This window comes from Cynoglossus semilaevis, chromosome Z (assembly GCF_000523025.1).
Source record: "Cynoglossus semilaevis isolate Cse_v1.0 chromosome Z, Cse_v1.0, whole genome shotgun sequence".
NCBI lineage: Eukaryota > Metazoa > Chordata > Actinopteri > Pleuronectiformes > Cynoglossidae > Cynoglossus > Cynoglossus semilaevis.
In genome coordinates, this window is record NC_024328.1 from 15,024,333 (window position 1) to 15,048,290 (window position 23,958).

General features: G+C 44.6%; 3 protein-coding genes across 7 annotated transcripts in view; 1 reads left to right on the top strand and 2 right to left on the bottom strand.

Moving 5' to 3' along the window:
• The first annotated feature begins 6 nt into the window (after positions 1-6).
• LOC103398092 (potassium voltage-gated channel subfamily V member 2-like) lies at positions 7-8,218 on the top strand. The gene is made up of 5 exons (XM_025052968.1): positions 7-4,795; positions 5,523-6,914; positions 7,382-7,436; positions 7,789-7,884; positions 7,957-8,218. The coding sequence occupies exons 1-2, from the start codon at positions 3,473-3,475 to the stop codon at positions 5,775-5,777; spliced, it is 1,578 nt and encodes a 525-aa protein (XP_024908736.1). The 5' UTR covers positions 7-3,472; the 3' UTR covers positions 5,778-6,914; positions 7,382-7,436; positions 7,789-7,884; positions 7,957-8,218.
• idua (alpha-L-iduronidase) lies at positions 8,034-14,272 on the bottom strand. 4 transcript variants are annotated; one of them, XM_025052966.1, is made up of 14 exons: positions 13,889-14,272; positions 13,575-13,715; positions 12,861-12,943; positions 12,665-12,772; positions 12,457-12,588; positions 12,159-12,361; positions 11,890-12,039; positions 10,500-10,716; positions 9,784-9,993; positions 9,588-9,709; positions 9,191-9,316; positions 8,989-9,065; positions 8,618-8,718; positions 8,034-8,510 (listed from the first exon to the last, which is right to left on the bottom strand). In XM_025052966.1, exons 1-14 carry the CDS (start codon positions 14,023-14,025, stop codon positions 8,410-8,412), a joined length of 1,908 nt encoding a protein of 635 aa, XP_024908734.1. In that variant the 5' UTR covers positions 14,026-14,272; the 3' UTR covers positions 8,034-8,409. The 4 variants fall into 4 exon arrangements, with proteins under 4 accessions (XP_024908734.1, XP_024908733.1, XP_008334815.1 ...); XM_025052965.1 differs by having other exon boundaries at positions 11,890-12,069; positions 13,889-14,265; XM_008336593.3 differs by having other exon boundaries at positions 11,890-12,069; positions 12,493-12,588; positions 13,889-14,255.
• A 1,184-nt stretch (positions 14,273-15,456) lies between these two features.
• Positions 15,457-23,958, bottom strand: part of LOC103398090 (tankyrase-1) — a 14,763-nt gene continuing 6,261 nt past the window's right edge. Inside the window, exons 7-28 of one of the 2 annotated variants that reach the window (XM_025052964.1) lie at positions 22,910-23,004; positions 22,753-22,819; positions 22,432-22,618; positions 22,223-22,344; positions 21,517-21,608; positions 21,350-21,428; positions 21,073-21,244; positions 20,505-20,584; positions 20,269-20,414; positions 19,690-19,855; positions 19,367-19,586; positions 19,090-19,199; positions 18,274-18,462; positions 17,932-18,181; positions 17,439-17,521; positions 17,229-17,349; positions 17,043-17,140; positions 16,894-16,968; positions 16,700-16,805; positions 16,195-16,381; positions 15,927-16,083; positions 15,457-15,814 (exon numbers count right to left, since the gene is read on the bottom strand). In XM_025052964.1, the coding sequence (XP_024908732.1) occupies positions 15,728-15,814; positions 15,927-16,083; positions 16,195-16,381; positions 16,700-16,805; positions 16,894-16,968; positions 17,043-17,140; positions 17,229-17,349; positions 17,439-17,521; positions 17,932-18,181; positions 18,274-18,462; positions 19,090-19,199; positions 19,367-19,586; positions 19,690-19,855; positions 20,269-20,414; positions 20,505-20,584; positions 21,073-21,244; positions 21,350-21,428; positions 21,517-21,608; positions 22,223-22,344; positions 22,432-22,618; positions 22,753-22,819; positions 22,910-23,004 (2,889 nt within the window). In that variant the 3' untranslated portion in view covers positions 15,457-15,727. The remainder of the gene's footprint in view (positions 15,815-15,926; positions 16,084-16,194; positions 16,382-16,699; positions 16,806-16,893; positions 16,969-17,042; positions 17,141-17,228; positions 17,350-17,438; positions 17,522-17,931; positions 18,182-18,273; positions 18,463-19,089; positions 19,200-19,366; positions 19,587-19,689; positions 19,856-20,268; positions 20,415-20,504; positions 20,585-21,072; positions 21,245-21,349; positions 21,429-21,516; positions 21,609-22,222; positions 22,345-22,431; positions 22,619-22,752; positions 22,820-22,909; positions 23,005-23,958) is intronic. The other variant, XM_008336592.3, reaches the window with a different exon arrangement.

A 23,958-nucleotide genomic window follows, 5' to 3' on the forward strand; every position in this document is an offset into this window, starting at 1 on the left:
AGAGAGAGAGAGAAGGGAGAGGGGGGAGAATGTCAAAATAAAGTCCGAAACAACAGAGTCATAGACATGCCACTACATCAGGGGCGCCCAATAACTAGATCCGAATATACCAGTAGATTCGGATATACCGCGAAGGGAGTGTCAATGCTTGACAGGCAGATCATTTAAATCCTATTCCACTAGGTGGCAAAAGATGATTATTAAAATTTTAAAAAATCTGTTGAAGAAAATCTTTGTGTCTTTCTTCAATTCCTGCCAGTATATCGTCAACTAAACAGGGGTACATTTTTAGTCAATTTAAACTAGAATATTATTTAATGTCTTCAGGGTAGGTAGCTCACTTCAGTCTGCTGCTGCTTATGATAATAGTAGCGCCAAATCCAAAAAAGTGTGGACACTCCTGCACTAAATTACATAACGTGAGGGGAATTTGGTGGATTGAAAAAAAAAAAGAAAAAGACAGGTCTGTCCTCTGTCCAGAGGAGGGACAGAGGACAGACCAGCTGTTTGAAAAAAGTCCAGGAACCAGCAACTGGAATCGTAATATAACAATAAATGTTTAGGTTGAAAGTGCAGCTGAGAGTTCTGGTTTAATAAGTAACCGTTAGATCAAGTAAAAAAAAAACAAAAAAAACAACATTCTGACGGAACACTGTTCTAACTATTGTTCCTTGAGCCGTTCTTGACTTCACATTTACTCCGTCCAACCTTTGGATTACCCCATAAATAAATCAACAGAAGAGTGCTTTTAAAACACTGGTCTAACGATTACCTCAGCAACAACAACGACAACAACAACGACAACAACAACGACGACAACACTTTCCTGGTCGGATGCTGACAGAGGACAGTGAACGCCTCCTTCCCTTCCTGTGAATGTGCGCCGTCAGCAGGAGGGGTTTCAAACACATTACTGTTTGGATCACTTTGCTGACGAGAGCCCATCACTGATTCACAACTGTTCTTCTGCCACACCAATAAAAGCACGTGTCATAAAAAATATAATGACCTTCTAGTTGGAATTTACGCACAATTTTTTTATACTCAGTTTGAAACCCGGGCCTGTTTAGTTGAACACAACGCTAACGCTGGTCACAGGAATTAAAAAAAGAGACACAAAGTCTCTCACTTTAGTTGGTTTTATAGACATTTGCTGACCCTTAGTGGAAGAGTATTTCATTGTTCTTACATATCGTATAATGGACAATTTTGGAAAATAAGATCTGTTAGGGTTCAGACAGGAAGTACCATCTGGGTGAACAAATATTTAAAAAACAATAGTAGCTATTCAGTGCGCGGCTAATGCTACGCAGCACGGAGTAGAAAGAGGCAGATGGGATGGTTTTCAAAATCTGCTGACATTTCGGGAACTTGGGTCTCAAAGGAGGATTTCAAGAAAATGGCAAAAAAAAACTTTCTAGGTAAAAATACATCATCGGTGTCAAAGGTCGGAGACGAGCATGTACAGACTGGTCTGGGGTTGGTGCATTTCTGGATATTATCGTGAGAAGTTCGTTTATGCGCAACTTTGTGAATTCTTAACCCCCGCGAAGGTCATCTCCTAGAAAGGTCTGCTACGAGTCTAAGTCTGAGGTTCGAGTCCTGCTCTGGACCAGCGGCACAGGCCTGTGATAATGGGGCATTGGTGCGGGGGAATGTTCCTTTAAGTCGAATGTGACCTGTACTAGACAAGACTGACTGGAATAGTCAACTATATCATCGTTGACTGTAACTTCGAATGTACTGTTCTTTAAAGGACTTCCACGGTCCACAGAACTCAATCCACCGCCGCGTCTTAACACCGACGACGGTACAGCCTATCAACCCGGAGCGCCTCCGTGACGCTACCGCTGTCCAAAAGAACCGAAACGGATCCCGCGAATGTGTTTATTAATAACGTTGACTTGATCAAATCAAAACAATGTGACGTTCAAATACCGAACGTCGGGTTTCAACGCGAATGAGCTCGTATGTTTTGGTGCCAAGTATAAAACATTGTCTTATTAACATTAATCAGTATTTAAAAATAATTTACATCGATAAAACCGTCAGTGTCATTAACGTAACCGTATATATCCTTCATCTTCCTCGCTAGTACCATCACAGCTCATCAGCTTTGTCTCTCGGAGTCGCTAAAAGAACCGTTAGCCTGGTTAGCTTGTTTCCAGCTAGCTGTTAAGCTCGCGCTTTAGCATTTCTTCTGCCCTGACACTTGGTTGTATCTCGTTTTTTTTTTTTTTTTTTTAGAAATTAAACCTGTATTTGGTAACAACGTTTGCAAGACGGGGTGTACACGGTGACGAAATAAGCCTTACCTTCAGTCTGCTTCAGTCCTCCTCACCCTGACAACCTTGGTTTCCTTTTTAATGGGACTGTTTTCTCAAGATGCTGCTGACGTCATCAACAATTACCGCCTCAGCGTTTCAAAATAATACTTCTACCGGATGGGATTTCGTTTAAGATTGAATTATATTTCGATTACAGGTATTGCGATTTAAAGTTAAAAAAAACAAAAACAAAAAAAAACAAGGAATATTTATAAAATAAATAAATCGATGTGGTTAGCATGATGGTTGTACAAGCTCCAAAGTGACGACAGACAAACGACAGATAAACAAACAAACAAAAAACCGTTAAATTATGTCATTTTAATTGTGTAATGTTAGCTAAATAAATAAATATAATAAATACTCCACAATAAGACTGAAGCTTTAATTAGTCCTTTTAGTCTTTGCTGCCACCAGAGGGCAGCGTTGCAGTAATGCAGGACTTCTACTGTAATACCGTAATGCCCAATAAAGAGGATTCAGCAGCGTCTGAGTTATGGACAATAATTAGCTGAGTCCCAACTGGTTCAGCTAGCGCCACCTGTTTGTCAGAGGGTTAACTGCTTTCACATTAAAGCAGTAAAAATTCCAAATAAAAAATAAAATAAAATAGACAACTGGAGCTTGAACCATTCTGACATTTATAAGAAAATGTAAAATTGTGAAAACAACAAAATGTGGGCGTGTCCTGTATCGCTCCAACAGACGACGGAAAACCAGGTTTCCGATATGACATTCTTCAGTAATCTGTAGGGATTTTAAAGATTAATGCACAGACTACACACGGCCGACACGCATGTTCCGGAAGCATCGGTTCTAATCGCTAATGCCTTTGTCTTTACGTCCACTCAACAGATGCATGAACCAGAGATTAGGTCACAAACGTCAGTGAGACTAAGGGAAGTTTCTTGAAGGGGAATTTGTCCAGATATGGATAACGTGGTGTCATGTGATCAGATCAGCCGGGGATCAGAGTATTTACATGTGCGCTGAGCTCCGGATCGACTCAGTCAGCATTATTAATGGGGCCAGGGCACATCCTCCTCCTGTCACGGGAGTGGGGGGAGCAAGAGCGGGGTATTAGACCACAGTAATGTTGGCAGGTGGAACTCCTCAGCGTGCTTAGTTGACTGAGGGGGATCAACATGGGGAGCACCAGCAAGGTGGTCACCTTCAGGAACAGGAGACAGAGCCTCTTCCCCAACTACAAGGTCACCGACTCCAAAAGTCCGCGAAGACCCTCTGAGGTCGTCTACCCTCTGGCCAAGGAGAGCTGCGTCAAGACATGGAACTCCATGCAGGAGCTCAGCAGAGACATCTACGACATTTACGCCGAGTACAGGGAGGACGAAGACGACGACGACATGAGGCAGATTTCTCCGTCCAAGAGGAACTACATGATCAACATCAACGTAGGAGGAAAGCCCTACCAGATCTCCTACAACATGGCCGCCATGTACCCCAAAACCAGAATAGGACGGCTGGCCACCTACACCGATCACAACATGAAGCTGGACTTGTGTGACGATTACACCGTGACCAACAACGAGTACTTCTTCGACCGGGACCCGGACATCTTCCACAGCATCTTCAACTTCCACCGGACCGGTGTGCTGTGGATCAAAGACGAGCTGTGTCCCCGCAACTTCCTGGAAGAAATCAACTACTGGGGCGTGAGGATCAAGAACACGCACCGCTGCTGCCGCATCTCCTTCGAGGAGCGGCAGGATGAGCTGAACGAGCAGCTGAAGATCCAGAGGGAACTGGAGGCCGAGATGGAGATCGAGGAGGACGAGGAGCTGTTCCACGACATGTTCTTGGGCCAGAGGCGCCGAGCCATCTGGAACCTGATGGAGAAACCCTTCTCCTCTGTGAAGGCCAAGCTGATGGCCGTGGCCTCCAGCCTGTTTGTCCTGATCTCCCTGGTGGCCATGACCATGAACACGGTGGAGGAGATGCAGTACAGGACCCCTAGTGGTCAGCTGAGCGGTAAGACCTACTGGGAGTACGTGGAGTCCATGTGCATCACCTTCTTCACCGTGGAGTACCTCCTCCGTCTGGTGTCCACCCCAGACATCAAGACCTTCAGCCGGAGCGTCCTCAACACCGTGGACTTGATCGCCATCCTGCCTCAGTACCTGCAGGGCGTGCTGGAGTTCTTCGACAACGAGGAAAACTACATGAAGCACGAAGCCGACATGCAGGCGGTGGGCCAGGTGGGGAAGCTGGGGCAGGTGCTGAGGATCATGAGACTCATGAGAATTTTTCGCATTTTGAAACTGGCCCGACACTCCACCGGCCTGCGGGCCTTTGGTTTCACGCTGCGTCAGTGCTACCAGCAGGTGGGGTGCCTGTTCCTCTTCATCACCATGGGCATCTTCAGCTTCTCTGCCATGGTATACACTGTGGAGCACGACATGCCGCAGACGAACTTCACCAGTATTCCTCATGCCTGGTGGTGGGCAGCTGTAAGTAGTTGAAAAAAGTGGTCTCTCGTCAACGCTCCTCTATAGGGGGGGCTAACACTCACCCAATTTGAAAAACCCCCTGACTTAAGCTAAACTGCCCCCTTCCACCTCCGCGACCCCTCCCGCCTGCTGTACCTCTGAATAAATGCAGTAACAGATTGTCTGGACAAACAGCAGAATCCTAACCTTAATCCCGGGGAAGGAAATGATTATCTGCAATATCGTAGTACGACCACCGCCGAGGCAGCAAGATGGCTGACAGAAAAAAAAAAGATTGACAACGTTGACTTGTCTTTTTTTTCTTTAATATTTCTGTCTGGTTTTGAAATTGATAACAAGGCCCTGTAATTTAGTTATATAAGGCAGGGGTCTCCAACCTCTGGTCCGGGGACCAGTGCTGGTCCATAGATCATTTGGTAGCGGGACACAGTAAAAAAAAAAGTTCTTCAGTTTTACTAATTCAAAACGAATCCAGTCATATCGATTTTAATGTCAGTATTTCTGAACAACAGGTCAAAGGTCATACAGACTCCGATGCTAACAGACGAAGGTCTAAAAGACGTTTTATTTTGAAAATTTAATGATCTTTCAACAACGGTGTGGTATTACAGTAACGGCCAACCGGGGACCGATGGCATCAGGCTAGCCGACTCCAAATTTGAATTTTAAACATTTTTATTATTATTAGATGACAGTGTGAGTCACGTGATCTCTGTTCACCCCACAGGTCAGCATCTCCACCGTGGGCTATGGTGACGTTTACCCGGAGACCATCCTGGGCCGAGTCTTCGCATTCGTCTGCATTGCGTTCGGCATCATCCTGAACGGTCTGCCCATATCCATTCTCTTCAACAAGTTCTCCGACTACTACTCCAAACTCAAGTCCAATCAGTACACGGCCTCGCTGAAGAACCGGGGCGAGGTGAGGTTCGCCAGGAGGACACTCAACAAACTGAGCTACTGGTTTGGGAACCAGCAGTGACGTTATCAAGGACAAATGGACACAGTAAAAACTTAGTCGCCATGGAGACGGAATAAACAAAGACACGTCCCCGCCGATTTTCACCTTTGCTTTGTTCCGAATTTTTTTTTCTTTTAAATTTATATCAGCAGAGAACAATAAAAAATTGAAAAAGTTTATTTATTTTTTATGTGTTATTTTTTATATCTATTCAAAGTAAATAAACATTCCTAAATGTGACAAAAATTCTTTCTGGGCGAGAATATATCATATAACGGCAGCTAGAGGTCAGTGTTTCTCACCTGTTTTTATCTGTGACTGATCCAAACGATGGAAATAATAATACACTAAAATGAAAGGAAACATTTTAAGATATCGTGCATCCTGACGGTAAATTGAAGAACGTATCGACAGACGCTCTCGAAACTTCACTGACAGAGCGAGGGAGAGAGGAAGAGGGGAGGGGGGGAGGGCAGGGGGAGTAATGTGGGAGAGAGTGGACAGCCGCGGTGGTCGGTGGTCACACTGTCGTCGTCTATTCTGTCAATTCCACAACAGGACGAACCTTCGCTGTGATTTGCTCTTCGTTTACAAGCCCCGCCTTCGAAGCAACAAACCTCTGATTGGCCGACGTTCCTCCTTCCACATTGTTATTGTTAGTTTCCTTTTTTTGTAGTTTATCCTCCGATTACTGCGATCCGTCACAACATTTAGCGCCGCTTTACTGTCAAATATAGTTGGAAGGAAGCTATTGACGCAGTATTTAATTACAGTTTTAACATAATTATTATAATAATAAGTCGTTTGGAATAATTTGTATTTATATACGACGAATGAACATTTAATTAGCACAAAGCTATCTAGCTCTAGCTAGCTAGCCTTTTATGTGTACACACTACAGACGGTTATTTCCGGTGTACAGCTCTGCTGCTTTTATATTACGTTAAAAAACTAGAGAAAACCGTGTATATGTATTAATATTTCAAGCCAGAAGGGGGCAGCAAGCGAACCGTGAGCTCGTCGGCAGCACTCGGCGCAGCAAAAGTAGATCTTACCCTTTCCCGTCGTCCCCTGCGGTGATAAAGTGACCTCTGCTGCTAGCAGTTAGCCTCGCTCATCACAATGTCTCCTCCGGTTGCGGTGTCGCCTTTGATTAAGGTTTGTATTTTTCTTATTAATTTTTTTTAAGTCAACATTTTAAACAACCTCAGTGTTTTTGTCGTAGTTTGTCAGCTGAACGGAGAACGCTAACGTGCTAATTTATAGCCGGGTAGCATGCCGACAAAACATGGCTAGTTTCTTAGCAAGGTGACATGAATTGAATGAATGTCGGTGTTTTGAGTGGATTTACACAGTTGTACATTTTCTGTTAGTGTCATTTTTTAAAAGAAAAACTATATATATTTATGTAGTATTCATAAGTAAGAAGTAAGAAAAATAACGGAAGGGAAATGTTGTCGTTTTGAAACACTATAGCTGAACACATGAATATTAATTATGTAAAACGGAGCTACAACATCGACGTCAGTAGTAAAGAAAAAAACGCCGTAGTTTATTTATTAATAACCGTCTTTAAATTACGCTCTAATGTACGTGTTTTTGTTTGTTTTTTTCTCTCCTTGCAGACAGCCAGGTATTCAGCTCTGATTCTGGGTGTCGTCTACGGCAAGATGAGATACAGTGAGTTCTTGTTAACATTTTAGTAAACATATTGTAAAGCATTGATTAACCTACGTTATTAACCTTGTGTTGACTTCACCGAGGTCAGCCATGTTCTCCATTAACGGCTCCATTTTACCAAACACCGTTTTATTAATATTTTGTTAAGGCCTTAACGCAAAGGAAAGGTTGTTGTTCTTTTTAAAATTAGCAAATAAATTAGTGTTTACTCAATAATTAGTTCTTCTAGATAAAGTTCGTTACATTGGACTTTATTATATATATATTAATATAATGTTGTTAATATATATTATTGACGAACATGAGTGAAGCCTGGAGCCTCAAAGTGTTTTTTTTATTTTATTTTTTTCAGGCTACCTGAAGCCCATCGCTGCTGAGGAGAGGAGGATTGAAGAGGAGGAGAGGAAGGTCCGCGAGGAGCAGGAGCGCCTAGCCAAGTTGGCAGAAGGTAGTTTTTTTTTACCTCCTTCACTATAATTATATAAATAATTATTCACTCATTTTCAATTTGATTTTGCAGCAAACGAAGACACCATCCTGAAGTAAGGCTGTGATGGTGTGACTCCCGACCTCTTCCTCCTCCTCTTTCTTCTCTTCTCTGGAGGCGCCAATGTTAAACCCGGGTTCTGGTCCGTTCAGTACTGTGGACGTGTTGGACCAGTTCCCGGACTCCTCTTTATTCCGACATAGAACAGTTTAATTTCCATGTCAGCTGTAATTTCACCCTCATGAGGTGTTGTTTATTTTTTAAACCTTGTCATTAATACAGAAGTCTACAATCACTGCTGTGTTTGTCTTCATATGACTGTGAACATTTAAGTAATTTCCAAAAAAACAAAAAAACAGCTGAGGTTCAGACCTTGGTTCAGAACTTTAATATAAAACATTTTGATCTGTAGAAAAAAAAAATCAAGTTAAAAAAAAACCAGAAATAGATCTGAATTTGTGTATTACTGCAGTATTTCATTTTCTTCTACTGCGCCTCCAAATACTTCTCTGGCAGAGAATACGGTCCAGGTCTGGCCCAGTAGTCCACGGCCCGGACTCTATACAGACCGTCCACCTCGCCGTCCACTAAAAACAACAAGAACAACAGGGGTCAACGGTGTTGACCGACTGTCTGTAGGTCGTGCGTCGCCATGACAACGGTAACGACTGTAGAGAGACAACGGAGTTCTGACCTGGTGAGAAAACGTACGAAGTGAAAACACTGTCACGGTCGTTGATCCTGCGGAAGCTCTGTCGATCGGACGAGAATTCGACTTCGTATGTACCGATGCACCTGGACGGACAAACGCAGGAGAGGGCGTGATCAAGGAAATGTGTGTGTGTGTGTGTGTATATATATATATGTACTGTATATATGTATATATACACGTATGTATATGTATATATACGTGTATATATGTATATATATGTATATATGTTTATGTATGTATATACAGTATATGTATAGATATATATGTTTATATATGTATGTATGTATATATATAAATATATAAATACACACATATATATATAAATACACATATATTCAGGTAAGTTTTCTTACTTGGAGTTGTCACAGTGACTCGACCACACGATCAGGACTTGACCTTTGGTGACCTTAATGAAGCGAAGTCCATTGACCTGGTGAAACACGTGTGACACAGATCATCACTGACCTCCATCTGACCTCCGTCAACTCGTCCTCAAACACTGACCTAATAATGACCCACGGTCTGAGGTACCTGGTTCGGTGCCACGGTACTCACCTGGTCCGGCGCAGCTGTGGGCCGAGCACAGACATGGACGAGGAGGACCGAGGGAACAGGCAGCCTGGCCTTCAGCGTCAGAGGTTCTCCTACAGGAACGTCCCAGGGTCCATCGACACGGGGGTCCTGAAACGACACGACGTCACAGCATTGGGTTAAAGCTCGCGGCTCGAACCAGGTGTGGTTCAAACTATGGCCCGGGGGGCCGGATGTGGCCGATTTGGCTCGCCCGAAATATTACATAAAATATTAATTTATATTATCATCAAATGTCTGCCTTTACCCTGTAATGCCTGTTTTTCACCAACAGATGGCATAGAAAAAGGCTAGAAGCCCGTTAGAGTTTGAAAGGTTGTTGGAAAACCAATAACGATTCTAACATGACCCACAGACTGACCTCCGTTTGTCTGAGTCGTCTGAACTGCTGGGGTGTGGGATAGACCGGGCGGCCCATGTTCTGCCACTGCTGATATGGGCTGCTAACGTTGTTGTCCATGTAGTACGTGACGTACCTGAGACCTGAGACAGGACCGGTGTCAAGCAGAGTCACTCCGAGAAAAACGTGGGTAAAAAAAATACAAATTCGAACTCACCCTTCTGTGGGGGGAGACCTTTGACCCTCACTGTGACATCATCCGTGTCGGTGGACGCGTCGCTGTCGTCACTGTTGTACAGTAACACCGTCGTCTGCCAGCCGTCTGAGCCTCCGGGCACCAGGGGTTTGTGGGTACTGGCTAGGACGCCCACGGTGACAACACCGCTTCCCCTCATGTTGAGAACCTCAGCCAGGACCTGGGTCTCTCCTGTATGTTGAATACAAGACAAGGAAGATGTCCCGGGTATGAACATGTACCATGGGTACCATGGGTGGGTACCATGGGTAGGAAACAAGAACCAGGTGGAGAACGACGTTTACTCTCTGCTCCAATTTTTTTCCCTTTTAAGTGTAGAAAGAAAAATGTAAAGAATTAGAAGACCGCACCGATCAGCGTTGAACACTAGGGGAGTAACGATGCATCGTCAATCCGTTAAAAATCAAAAATATGTGAGAATTCTCATCAGTTGAAATAAAAAAATCTCACATATCTCAAAAAAAAAAAAATCACTGGTCATACCATGACACTACACACTCCAGTACAGTAGGTGGCGGTATGCGCCTAAAAACGTTGGTCGTGACCCGCTATTAAACCCAGATGTCAGGTCCCTATGTAGGCTAGGAGATGTTCAGGTGTCGAAACAGAACGTGGGAAGAACTTGTTCAACGGTGTTCTCCAGAGTTCCTGTAAAGAACGGTAGCACGTGTAGTTACCTAGCAGAGCCAGCAGGCCCATGACGTTCAGAACGGGTTTCCTGATCAGCTGGACGTGAGCGGGTCGAGTGTTGTTGACCTGGAACCTGGCGGTCAGCGTCCGCTGAGTGAAGTGGTGAGGATGGTAACTGAGGAAGGCGTTGTCGTTGCTGAGCAGAGTGTAGTTAATGCTGGTGTTGGAGTTGCTCAGCAACAGTTCCTGGTGCTGGTTTATTACCTGGAACCAGGAACACAATCAGTGACCAGTTAGGATTCATAAAAATACTCACGATTGGCTAATGCTGTACAGTATTCAGTCATACTGTGCTAAAGTACGTAAATATATTAGTTATGTTGATTCAACTAATGCATTGTTTATTTCTACTACGCCCTCTTCGGGTTGTGTGCAGTACTGTGCAAACGTCAAACACGAGAAAATGCGTGAATATAAATTACATTTTCATCATTAAATAATAATAACCGTAAAGTTACCATTTTAAATGGAAGTGAACGAACAGAGGAAAAAAATACCTTATGAACTAGCGCACCGCTAACACAATTATCGCTAAGCAGCTAATGCTAACCGCTGAAATACAGCATTCTACTGGTTAAACTGCCTACATACGTAAAATAACGACATGGTGGAAAAACAACAGTGTAAGTGAATCATGGCACAGGGCTTTTCGAACGTGTGCGTAGCACCATCTACTGGCCACGAAAAGGAACTACATGCTGCCAAACACTAGTAAACCAAACGGCAGATTTTTACTGACATTTACATCATAACTTAGTCAGGAAGCTAACTTGGCTAATTGGGCTAATGTTGAAACACTGCACTGTTTCAACTGACGTTACCTTCCTGACGTCGGTGGAAATGTAGACAAATATATATTTATACATACTGTATATATATATATATACATATATATATGGATATATATATATATACATATATATATGTATGTATGTATGTATGTATATATATGTAATATTTTATAGGTACCAATAATATATATACTGTATATATATATACACATACATATATACACATATATACATACACATATGTACATACACTAAAAATATATTATATATATATATATATATATATTTATGTATATACAGTATATATATTATTGGTACCTATAAAATATTACATATATATACATACATACATACATATATATATGTATATATATATATATATACAGTATATATATATATATATATTTATGTATATACAGTATATATATTATTGGTACCTATAAAATATTACATATATATACATACATACATACATATATATATGTATATATATATATATATACAGTATATATATATATATATACAGTATATATATATATTTTTTTTTATGTTACCCTCTTTTCTGTTTTCCCTCCCTCCACCTCACCTTCACCACCATGGCAGCGTAGGTCACGTCCGTCCTCCATTCCTGAGGCGTGGACCAGCCCACCAGAGGATCGGCCTCGTCGTTGTAGACGGGGATTCCATCAAACTTCGGGAAACGCTCCATGATCTCCCCCACAGTCTGGACCTCCTGCTGCAGGATAGGCAGAGAGTAGCCTCCCCCCTTGAGGAGAGACACAGACCGATCATTTGAGTCAGTAGTCACAGACGTCTGATGGTAAAGGGACGATGACGAATGAAGGAGTCGTCCACCTTCTTATGCAGGGCGATGAAGTCCAGCCTAACGCCGGTCTCCCCGGTGAAGAAGTTGGTGCCATTGTAGCAGTGCTGCAGCATGGCCCAGCAGTACGGGGAGTGGGGGGGTGGATGACAGGAATCTCCAGGACCCCCGAACCTGAGGAGAGGGCTGGCGTCTCGCAGACCCTCAGAACAGGCATCGTAGTAGTTCAGGAACCCTGGAGTGAGAACAACTGCGGTACTTCATAATGTTCAATAAAGATTGAACATGCTAGCAGGCCGGTTTTGGCCCCACGACCCGTACGTTTGGCACCTTTAGGGAGTAGGGTCGGGGGATATGACTTGATACCTTGGATGGACACCGTCACGTTGTCGAAGTCCTTGTTGTTGGGTTCATTCCAGGTTTCGAAGTTCCACTCAGAAACTGGGCCTAACCCGTATTTACCTGTGGACGACATCGGAAACAACAGAAGTGTTGACGACACAGAGCAGGCTGACTGCTGAGTTAGTGGCCCACTCACCGATGTACCTCTGGGCAACCAAGGAAACCAGGTTCTTCCACTCCAGCACCTGTGATTTATCCTCAAAGTCGGTGAAGAAGTTGGAGACGCTGCCCATCAGCTCGAAACCTGAGAAAATGAAAACAACGACACAACACTCCACTGTGACCCATGACCTAAACACAGACCAATGACCGGGTGGATGGCGGTTCTGGACCTGGTCTCAGTCCGTTGATGGTCAGCAGGTCTATCAGTTGGTCCAGTTTGGTGAAGTCGTACTGAGGTCGTCCGTCGATGTTCCTGCGCCGGGGTCAAAGACGAACAAAGCTTCTTTTGAGTTCTAATCGATTCTTATTTATTGAATGACTTTCCTGTTCTAACTAATGTCCGATGTCATCACCCGATGTTAGCACAATTATGTCATATAAGAATCGTTATCGGTTTTTCCACCAATAATGGAAATTTATACCCGATAACACAATGCCCGAGTTTCGCCAAATGATGTGTGCCCTAAAAAGAGGTTTGGGGATAAATGTCACTAGAAAGTCACTTTCACTAGATGTCACTAGATGGCAGTATTGCAACTCATTTAATTTATCCATTTCAGAAGGCTGGTGCTAGCAACTCATACAGCGGTTTCTACAGATAAATAAATAAATAAATATTACCATGCCAATATCTGTATCGGTCGATATCGGAATCGGAAATTAAGTTTTTTTGGACAATTTCGGCAAAATGTTAATATCGAAGATCTCTAGTTTTGCCACATTTAACAGTATTTATTTTAAATTTAATCAGGTTGCTCAACCAAATATTCATTTTTTTTTAATCAATTCTTATCGTTTGTCATCGTGGTTTTTAATACAATCGTTTAGGATTTTTACTTCCTGTACGTCAGGTATCGTTCAGTATCGTTAGCATATTTACTCACTGTGCAGTGACCAGCTCCAACATCCAGTGTATTCTGACCTGCTGGATCCCACCGTATGGAACGGAGCCCACGTAGGCCAGGTTCAGCTGTTGGTCCACACTCAGGTCGAACTGGTCGGCCTGGCTGTGAGGCAGAGGAGGGCTGGACATAAACAGAAGTTCTGGATCAGTTCTCCAACTCTGACAGAAAAGATGGGGCTAACGACTGCTGGAGCAAATCCAAAATCCAGCGCCCTCTTGTGTCACAGAGGACGCATTTCATTAAAAATATAAAAACAAAGCTAATTTTTCTTTTAAAAAAATTCAAAAACTCACCAGAATCCAGTGCTTCTCCAGAAGTGCTTCAGACTTCCCAGCGGTTTCCCAGCGTCCACCGTAATCCCATAGGAATCTGCAGAGATTTCGCCGACGCTGAGGACCAACGTGAGGAGGGAGAGAACGTGACGGTGCATTTCCGGGTCCGCAGAGACGACAACGAACCGTGAAAACTCGGTAAAACCGTCAACCTTTCTCCGACATGACTTCTAAAGTGTCAACACAACGACGTTAACACAACTTTAACCACAGACGCCGCGGTGACGAATCAGTTACGATGACGTACATTTCACGCGACGCGGGAACAATCCTGAAAATAATTGTTCCCAAGTTTACCGACTAACCGTAAGTATTAAAACAACCTGTGACAAATCTGGAGACATTTATTAATGTTGTTAAAAAATTTGGGGTGACGTTTGAGAAGTTTACGTACTTCCGCGTTGAAGCATTTCCGGGTCCGCAGAGACAACACAAAAACGAACCGTGAAAACTCGATAAAACCGTCAACCTTTCTCCGACATGACTGCTAAAGCGTCAAAATAACGACGATAACAACAAAAATACGTCCAATGTTAACACAATTTTAACCACAGACGCCGCTGTGAGTTGTTGTGATGACGTACATTCCACGCGACGCGGTAACAATCCTGAAAAGAATTGTTCCCAAGTTTACCGACTAAGACGATAAACCGTAAGTATTAAAATCAACCTGTGACAAATCTGGAGACATTTATTAATGTTGTTACAATATAGTTTTGTATAAAAAGTCGTGGGTAATGACGTTAGTGAAGTTTATAGACTTGACCAGGAGCTGTTAATGGGACATTTATTTTCTTTTAAAAAAAAAATCAGACTTGTGAAGGCATGAACAGAAAAAAAAAAAAAATCAAAAATCAAATGGCATTTACAGTTAAACTTACTGAAAGTTCTGTTAAACAGCGACAGTTATACACAACCATTTACAATATCTGTACAAATATTTTGCCTGCAGGTTTCGCATTTTTAAATTCATAATAACTTAAAATAGTTTTCCATGTAAAAGTGCAATTCCTTAAACGTGGACGTCCGCTGGATGACGGCGACAGAAAGGTGCTTGGGTAACCAGCTGGAAGGCATATATATATATATATATGTATATATATATATGGCGTCCGCCACAGCCGTCATCGACACACGGACGGTGTATGTGTGTGTGTGACATCATGACATCAACACTGCCACGACCTCAGGAGGTTTTGTGATTGGTTGGAACCTTGACGGCACGGAACCAACCGTGAAGAAAACATTTCAAGACTTTGGCGAGTGTTTCAGTGTAGCGGGGTCAAAGGTTAACATTTCAGCATAGCAACAACGCACAGTCTGGTAGTGTTTGAGTTCAGCGTCACAAATCCTGTTAAAGAGCCAGTATTAGTGTGTGTGTGTGTGTGTCCGTGCATGTGTGTGTATTTGAAGATGACATCACTGGGTCTCCATGGTAACATGGGGTTAGACGACAAACTAGAGGTAAACTGTTAGTACTGATACTTCATACTGTAGCTCTACAAGCAACCATTTTTTTGTTATTTTTGTGCCCCCCCTGGTGGAAGGGTGGGGAAGACGCAGGGTGAAACCCACACACTTTACTGGGCCTTACATGCTTTTGTGGTAACACGCAGTTAATGCCAAAAAAAAAAAAAAAAAAAACAGTCTTCAGGGGAAGGTGGAAGAATACGTGACGTCACCACGGCTTCCTGCTTGGACAGGAAACTGGAAATGTGTTTGGTAATTGAAGGCGTTGTCATTACAATGGAAGGAAATGACCGACTTCAAGTCCTTGGGTGCGACCGCACTCCTCCGTGACTACGACTTCTGCTCCGCTCCTGCGGCCGACTGGGCGGCACTCTCTGGTTTTAGGATCTGGTAGGTGATGAGGTACTCTGGGTAGGCCTGCAGGGGGCGGGGCAGGGGGGGTCGGAAAACATGAGAGACACGTGAAACACACAAGAAGTTATGTGGGTTCTGTCCCTGTACCGGATTAGGAAACAGGATTTGGACTCACCTGCTCTCCCCTGTAGATGACGTACTCGGCGTATGCTAGGCCGTTGACACTGGGCCGACCGATGACTGAGTGATGACCTGGGGGGGCGTGGGCCATCTTCATGGCACTGAACTGCAGGAAGGATTTTCCCAAGGTGACCCGACAGAAAAGCATTTGCCTGTGAAAGAAAAAAAACAAAAAAACAGAAGAATTCAAAAGGGTGAAGTGCCAAAAATGGTTCCTGCAGGGGGCGCTGTAGACCCCAGGCTGAGGTGGAGTTAACGGTCACCTGTGGCACAGGTAGCAGGAGCGGTCTTTGTGCGTGGGGCAGCCCGTTCCTCCGCCGATGCCGTAGACGTACTGGTTGCTCTTGGAGGAGTTCTCGGCGAAGTAGATCCCCGCGCCGAACATTCCTCCGATGTAGGCGTGACGCTCGTCGAAGCCTTTGTGGATGATGGCGTTGATGAAGGGAGAACCTGGAGGAGGACGAGATGAACGTCGAGGGTTCTTTTAGTGAGGTCCGATATTATCGGCACGATATTAGCATAATTATGTAATATCTGGGTTTGGCCAAATGATGCGATAGTTTTGGGGGAAAAATGGCTGTATATGAATGTGAAAGTCACTAGATGGCGGCATTGCAGCTCAATAATTTGATCTATTTTAATAATCAAGGGATTGCATGAAGAATCTTGGTGCTAGCAACTCGGAAATACCTAGATTTTTTTGGTCTAATTAGACAATGTTTAGGTCCAACGTTGACACCTTACAAGCATGTGTGTGTGTGTGTTTACCATGAAACAACATGCGCTCGTTGTGGTGGTTGTGGTTCTCGTCTGCGATCTCCTTCTGCCTGTGTGTGTAGCGTTCCCTCAGCTTCTTGTTCACGACCTTCTGAATCTGAAGGGACAAGGGAAAACAGTTTGTGAGACACTCCTCTGTCAGGACCGGACGACGTCCACTGGTCACGCGACCTCCGGTTCCGCACCTTGATGATGTGGTATCGGCTGAAAACGCCTCCAGCGTTGCCCCCGTCCCGGTGCTCGCGGATGGTGCTCTGCATCTGAACGAGACAATAAACCACATCAGGAAGTTGTCATTCGGGCTACGGTGACCTTTGACCTCTGCCCTGCTCACCTCCTCCTCCACTGACTGGTACTCCTTGTCTTCCGGGGAAAGGTCTATCAGTATGGTGCCCTGGTTGGCACAGTGGAATGTCAAGTACGGGTTTCCGCCTGAAAACAAACGCCAGGTCCGGATGTTAAAATAAAAACAGGAGAACTAACCCCCCGCCCCCCTCCACAAACACGACCCCCTTCTCACTTTGCTGGCCCCCCAGCAGCCGTTCAACCCCCTTGATGAGCTTGTGTCTGTGGCCGTAGGCGTTGATTCCGATTTCCTTCAGCTCCTCGTGACCCATGTCGGCCAGGACGTCCAGGGTGATCTGGACCAAAAGAAACGATCGTTAACAATCCGGGTCAGAGACCGAGACTTGAACCGTCAACCCCCTCCTCTTCGTTCTGAGCCACTGACCTGCTCCCTCTCAAAGATGTCCCTCAGGTGCTCCAGGCCCAGACTCTTCAGGAACTGACTGATGTTCATGTCCAGCATGGTCACTGTCAACCAACAACAGGAGACAAGTTGAACCAACGGTTGCTCTGCGTCATTGACGATCGCATTTACTGTTCGAAGTTCTTGTACAAAACAAAACGTCCGGACTGACGTTAAAACAAATGTAAAGGTCATCGAGGTCAAACTCAGCCTATCAGTGAACAGTCTTTTATTTTGAAAGTGTGACCTCTATGACCTTTTCTAAAGACTTTTATTCACTAGCGGTGTGAACTGGCAAGAAATCTAGCAATCCGATACTTATGGCGATACAATATATTACGATATATTGTATACTATTCGACTGGACCAGTACTGATGTATCACGGTCCAGTATTGGCCCGTGCCCCTTAGTTTGGGACCACCACTCGAGTCAATGTTCCATCACTCTGCTGTTTCCTTCATCAACAGGACTTACTTTCTCCCTCTTTCCGGTCCGTGCCTGAGGCGCCGTCCGCTACGCCAGAGGCGCCAGAGGCACTGGCGGCAGCAGCTAGCTCGGTGAGCGGACCGGCCAGGTTGTCTATGCTGCTGGCAGCGGACAGACAGGACGGTGTGGAGGCTGGAGAGATGACCGAAGCACTGACCACCGTGGCCTGGGGCTTGAAGCAGCTGGGCAGAACGTCCGGCGGCATGGCATCCATCAGCAGCGCCCGGATGTCGTCAGCCTGTGGAACAATTTACGTAGACCCATCAATGAAATTTGTTTTAAAAAAATCTAGAAATTTGCAGCAGTCGGAGAACGTAACAGAACCGGTACCGTGGCCAGGTCCAGAGCCGTCTGCCCCTCCTGGTTCTTCATGGTAGGGTCGGCTCCGTGGGCCAGCAGCAGGGCACACAGCTGTGTGCGACCCTTCTGCGCCGCCTCGTGGAGAGGCGTGAACGCCCACTTGTCCGTGGCGTTGACGCAGGTGTTGTACTTGATCAGGAGAGCTGCGATGTCCACGTGCTGAGATGAGACAGACATGAGGTCAAAAAACCAAACAAAAAAACAAAAAAAAAACTTCCAATTCAAATAAATAATTAAAAAATCTACATCTATGCTTTTGTAACAAAACCAAACAAAAGTAAATCATCAATGAAAACTTTAGTGATGTTGACAAAAAAGGAAAATCTTTAGTTTGTAGTGAGAATCAGATCACGACAAAAATTAAAAAGGAAACGCAACTTATACCTCATACATACATATATATATAAATATATATATATATACATATACATACAGTATATAGTAATATAAATATATATACAGTATATACATGGATATATATACATATACATACATTACACATACATATATAGATATATATACATACATATACATATATAGATATATACACATACATACATATACATGTATATATATATACACACACATATATACATATATACACATACATACATGTATATATATACACATATATACATATATATATATACATATACATACACATATATACATATACACATATATACACATATACATATATATATATATACACACATACTGTATATATACATATACATATGTATGTTGTTATATAATTCATAAAACATATATGTTGGTGACACTCACCCCGTAAGAAGCAGCATTGTGTAGAGGGATGAGGCCTCCTTTGTCCTGGGCGTTTACATCGGCCCCGTGCTCCAGTAAATACTCCGCCACCTCCAGGTTGTTGTAGCCGGCTGAGGAACAAGAAGAACATTTTGATCAACATCGGAACAGAGGGATCTACATTTATAATCACTGGGAATTGGTGAGAAAAAAAATCAATAACTGATGACGAAACGAAATATCGCGATATTTCAGTGTATGAATATTTTCTTCATTAGCAGCAGCCATCAGTATTTACCTGCCAGGTGGAGCGGGGTGGAGTTGCGTCCCTGCGTGTCTCTGCAGTTGATATTTTCTGGGGAACAAAGTTTCTGGACTCGGGCCAAGCAGCCCTTCTTTGCAGCATCCAGCAGGGCGGCGTCGCCCCTCAGCAGATCTTGGATGTCTGTGTCTCCATCCTTAACCATGTCCAGGGGCATGCTGCCGTCACGGTTCTTCTTGGAAGGGTCAGCGCCATGCTGGGGAAAAAAAAAAAAAAAAAAAAAAAAGATCATCCCTCAGCAAGGCGTAACCATCGACAACGGATGTCAACACTTCCACGGGAGGGCGCTGGATATTTACTTTGAGCAGCAGTTTGCAGATCTCATATTTGCCTTTGGCAGCAGCTTCGTGAAGAGGCGTGAACTTCCACAGATCTGCCACGTTCACTGAAGCTCCGTGTCTGACCAGCAGCTCAGCAACTTCGTAGTGACCATAGGAGCATGCGTTGTGGAGAGGGACCAGACCGCTAGGAAGGGACGGAGAAAAATAAATAAATAAATAAAAAAAATTGACATCAACTGCGGATTTGTTATTTATTTTGACTCAAAATGACGATGCATCGCAAATCGGTTAAAAATCGTCACAATTGCGTGACAACTCGCATTTGTTGAAATATTAAATTAATCACGAGTCACACTGTAAGGAGTAGGCTACATTATCTCAAAAAGTCACTGGTCATACCATGACACTACACCCTCCAGTACAGTAGGTGGCAGTATGCGCCTAAAATGATGGTTATTAAACCCAGAAGTCAGGTCCCTACGTAGGCTAGGAGACACTACCTGATAGTTTAGTTAAAAAAAAAAACATTGTATGGCGAACAAAAAATACATATCTTGAGTTGGGTGTAGGGTCACCCCTCCTCCCCCCGTTCCTCACCCCTTGTCTTTGGCGTGGACGTCAGCTCCGTGGTGCAGCAGATATTCCACCACAGCCACTCGGTTGTAACCAGCTGCGAAGTGAAGGGGAGTGGAGTGGCGCCCCTCTAGGTCCCGACAGTTGACGTTCTGGGGGGTGCAGAGTTGCTGTGGTGCACAGAGACAACGCCGCGGTCAGTTGATCATCTGACACCGGAAACTAGCTGCAATGTTTCATGCATAGTTGCTGGTATGTACCTGCACTGTGTCCAGGTCTCCTGCTTTAGCCGCCTCCAGAAATCTGTAGTCCACGTCAGAATTCCGCGTAGGAACATTTTCTAAAGAGAGAAATTTTACGTTTCCATTGCGATTGTGAAGAGTATCGTATTTTCCGGACTATAAGTCACACTTTTTTTTTCATTCCTTGGCTAGGTTTGCGATTTATATATTAAAATATATAATTTCACATGTTTTGTTATTTTCACATGGACAGCCGCTAGAGGGCACTCTAGGCTCGTGTACCAGTATCTGCTACTCCATGTACCATTGAAAATTTACATGTTCATTATTTTCATAAGGACAACCGCTAGCTGGTTGGTGCAATTTATACTCCGAAGAGACTTATAGTTCGGAAAAAACAGTACCAACTGTAGTGAAGTGGCAACTGTATTTCCAGTTTTTATATGCAACTCATTAGGGCAGCCCTGAAATTAGTCTTGCAGTCAGAATGACAGATGGGTTCAAGGGAGTGCCGGGGGTTACGCCCGTTGTTCGTTTGTTGTAGTAACACAGCAGTAAAGAGGAGCGACAACAGCGCGACGGTTACCGTTGAGGATCTGTTGCACAGCTTCGTTGCCCATCTGGGCAGCGGTGAATCCCTGCAGAGACACGATAGAAGGATCGGCCCCGTAGCCCAGCAGCAGCTTACAGGTCTGGATGTGTCCAGCCATGGCAGCTCTGTGGAGGGCGGTCTGACCCAGGGTGTCCAGGGCGTTGACCTGGACACGGAACACACACCACATGTTTACTCACGCTACATGTTTGCCGATACAGATTGCGAGCAGCGTCGATACAGCGTCTCGTCGCGGCGGGAGAGGACTGACCTTTGCTCCATGTTTCTGCAGAACCTCCAGGATGTCGTTGTGAGCTCGTTCGGCGGCAACGTGCAGCGGTGTCATGAAGCTGGAACGACAGTTGTTAGCATTTGAAACGCAGCAACAAACAACAACAACAAACGTGAAACATCAAAGGCCCGCTGCCGCGAACTCACTCTTTGTTCTTCTCGTTGATGTGGGCGCCTTTGCGCAACAGCAACTCCGTCACCTGTTTCCTTTTGGGGTGCGGAGAAGCCACAGCGCAGTGCTGAAAGAGAGCAGCGGTAGAACATGGAATGAACGTCAGTGCATACTGACCCCTGCTGGTGGGGTCATCTTTACTGGACTCATTATGGGGTGTTCACACCAAAAGCAAAAAGGCGCGAATTGAGCGACAGCTCCTCGACGTAAATGGTGCGACGACAGGCGGTTTAATATCAGGCGGTGCGACTGGAGATTTTGACGCAACTCAGTTCAACGCAACTTTTCAGGCACCATCGTACATCCAGTCAGCGACAACTTTTTTCCGACGTCCCCTGCGTGAAGTTCAACGGAGAAGTTCGGCGGACAAGCGTATCACTTCCGTGTGTGTAGTCGCCATTGCGCTGCTACGATTTAGCTACGAATAAAAAAAAAGGCATGGGCTAAAGTTAGCCAAGAGGTGGCACTCATGGGTAAATTGTGAGTTAAGCGGGTTGAGGAAAGTCGGACAAATTTTACTTCTCCCGCATGCCTTTTTTTCCACAGAGTGCAACAAGCGAATAAGGCTATGATCCCAAAATGATCAAGTGGTGCGATACAGGCATTTGGTCGGGTGTGAACGCTCCAATCAGAGCGGTCCGCTGACCAAACAGAAGTAAGTAAATAAAAAAATCTTCCAACCAGAGCCGTCTCATTGGTCTGGGGGTGTTTGAAGCTGATGACCTCCAGAGCCAGAGTCTTCTTCACCTTGGCCATGTCGGCCTCCCGGGCAGCCTGCAGTAACGAGTGACCTTTAAACTCATCTGCAGGACCGAAAAGGAAGATCAAAGGTCAAAGGTGTGTGTGTGTGTGTGTGTGTGTGTGTCTGACTGTGTGTGTGATCCACTCACATGTGAGTCGCTCTTTGAGCTCCGGGGTGGGGGCCATGTCCACGGCGCTCTTGCTGTGGCAGTTCAGCAGAGTGGGGTCGGCACCGTGGCTCAGCAGCAGGGAACAGACCTCCACCCGGTTCTTGGAGGCCGCCTCGTGGAGGGGGGTGAACTGCCACAGGTCCATGGCGTTCACGCAGGCGCCGTGCTACAGAGGAGAGGTGGGAGTCAGAACCAGTAGGTGAGGCGACAGGAGCTGTCGTGCCTCGTGACGCGGCGGTAAGCGAGCGTTTTAAGTATTGTGATTTTCAACAAAAAAAAAAAAAAAGAAACTTTTCCTACTTTGAGCAGAAGCTCGGTGACTTCGAAGTGACCGTAGGAACAGGCGTTGTGCAGCGGAACCAGACCACTGTGGTGACACAGGAGACACGTTAGCTTCTGGACACACAGCTGTAAGACTGCTCCCCCCCTACAGGGGGTGGTGTTGTCACTGACTCACCCTTTGTCCTTGGCGTGAACGTCCGCTCCGTGCTGGAGGAGAAGCTGAACGATGCGGACGCGGTTATAGCCGGCGGCTAGGTGGAGGGGGGTGGACTGTAACGGAGACACAGCTGTTAGTGAACGCCACCCACGCGGCTGTCGGCACCAGCAGACGGCCACGGAGCGAGCGACTGATTAGAGCGGGAAGCGATGTGACGTTTGGCAGGTTAACAGGAGATGGCGATAGGTCGATACCCCCCCCCATCCCCCCAAAAAAAAAAAAAAAAAAAAGAAGAAAGAAATCAAGCACCAGTACCAGCGTTAACCAGTGGCGAAAAGTTTACAAATATATTTTATATGAAATATATAAATAATATAAATCATATTTAAGCCAATAATCCATGAAAGCAACTGTTGACACAGAGTAGGAGTCGCAATTAGGGATGTAACGACGCATCGTAAATCGGTAAAAAAAAGACTTTTAAAAATTTATGACGGTTCTTATTGGTTGAAATAAAAAATTAATAATTTTGCACACGCATCAAGGTGTAAGAAGTAGGCTGTTATCGCAAAAAGTCACTGGTCATACCGAGACACTACACCCTCCAGTACAGCAGGTGGCAGTATGCTCCTAAAAATGTTGGCTGTGACCCACTATTAAACCCAGACGTTGGGTCCCTACGTACATCCCTAGGCTAGAAGACGTTCACAGTTCGGACAAGGGAAGGATCAAAATTGTAACGTGGACAAAAAATCGTGAATCGTTACATCCCTTGTCGCAAAGGCCGGGAAGAAATTGCGGTTGGGATCCGACAGCATGTTAGCAACAACTGCTTATTTTGACTATTTTTTTCATATTTGTATCTTTCAGATTCAGTGAATGAGTTTGGTGTTAATATCAGTTAATTTTAACGTTAATTTTTCGTAGCTGCTATCGAGGTCCAACCGTAACCTGATGCAGTCGGATCGAAAAAACAAACAAAAAAAAAAAAACTTGCCAGTTATTGAAAAGACAAAGTCACATGATTCATTCAGCCAATAAGGAAAGGTTAGTCCAAGCAGAGCAGG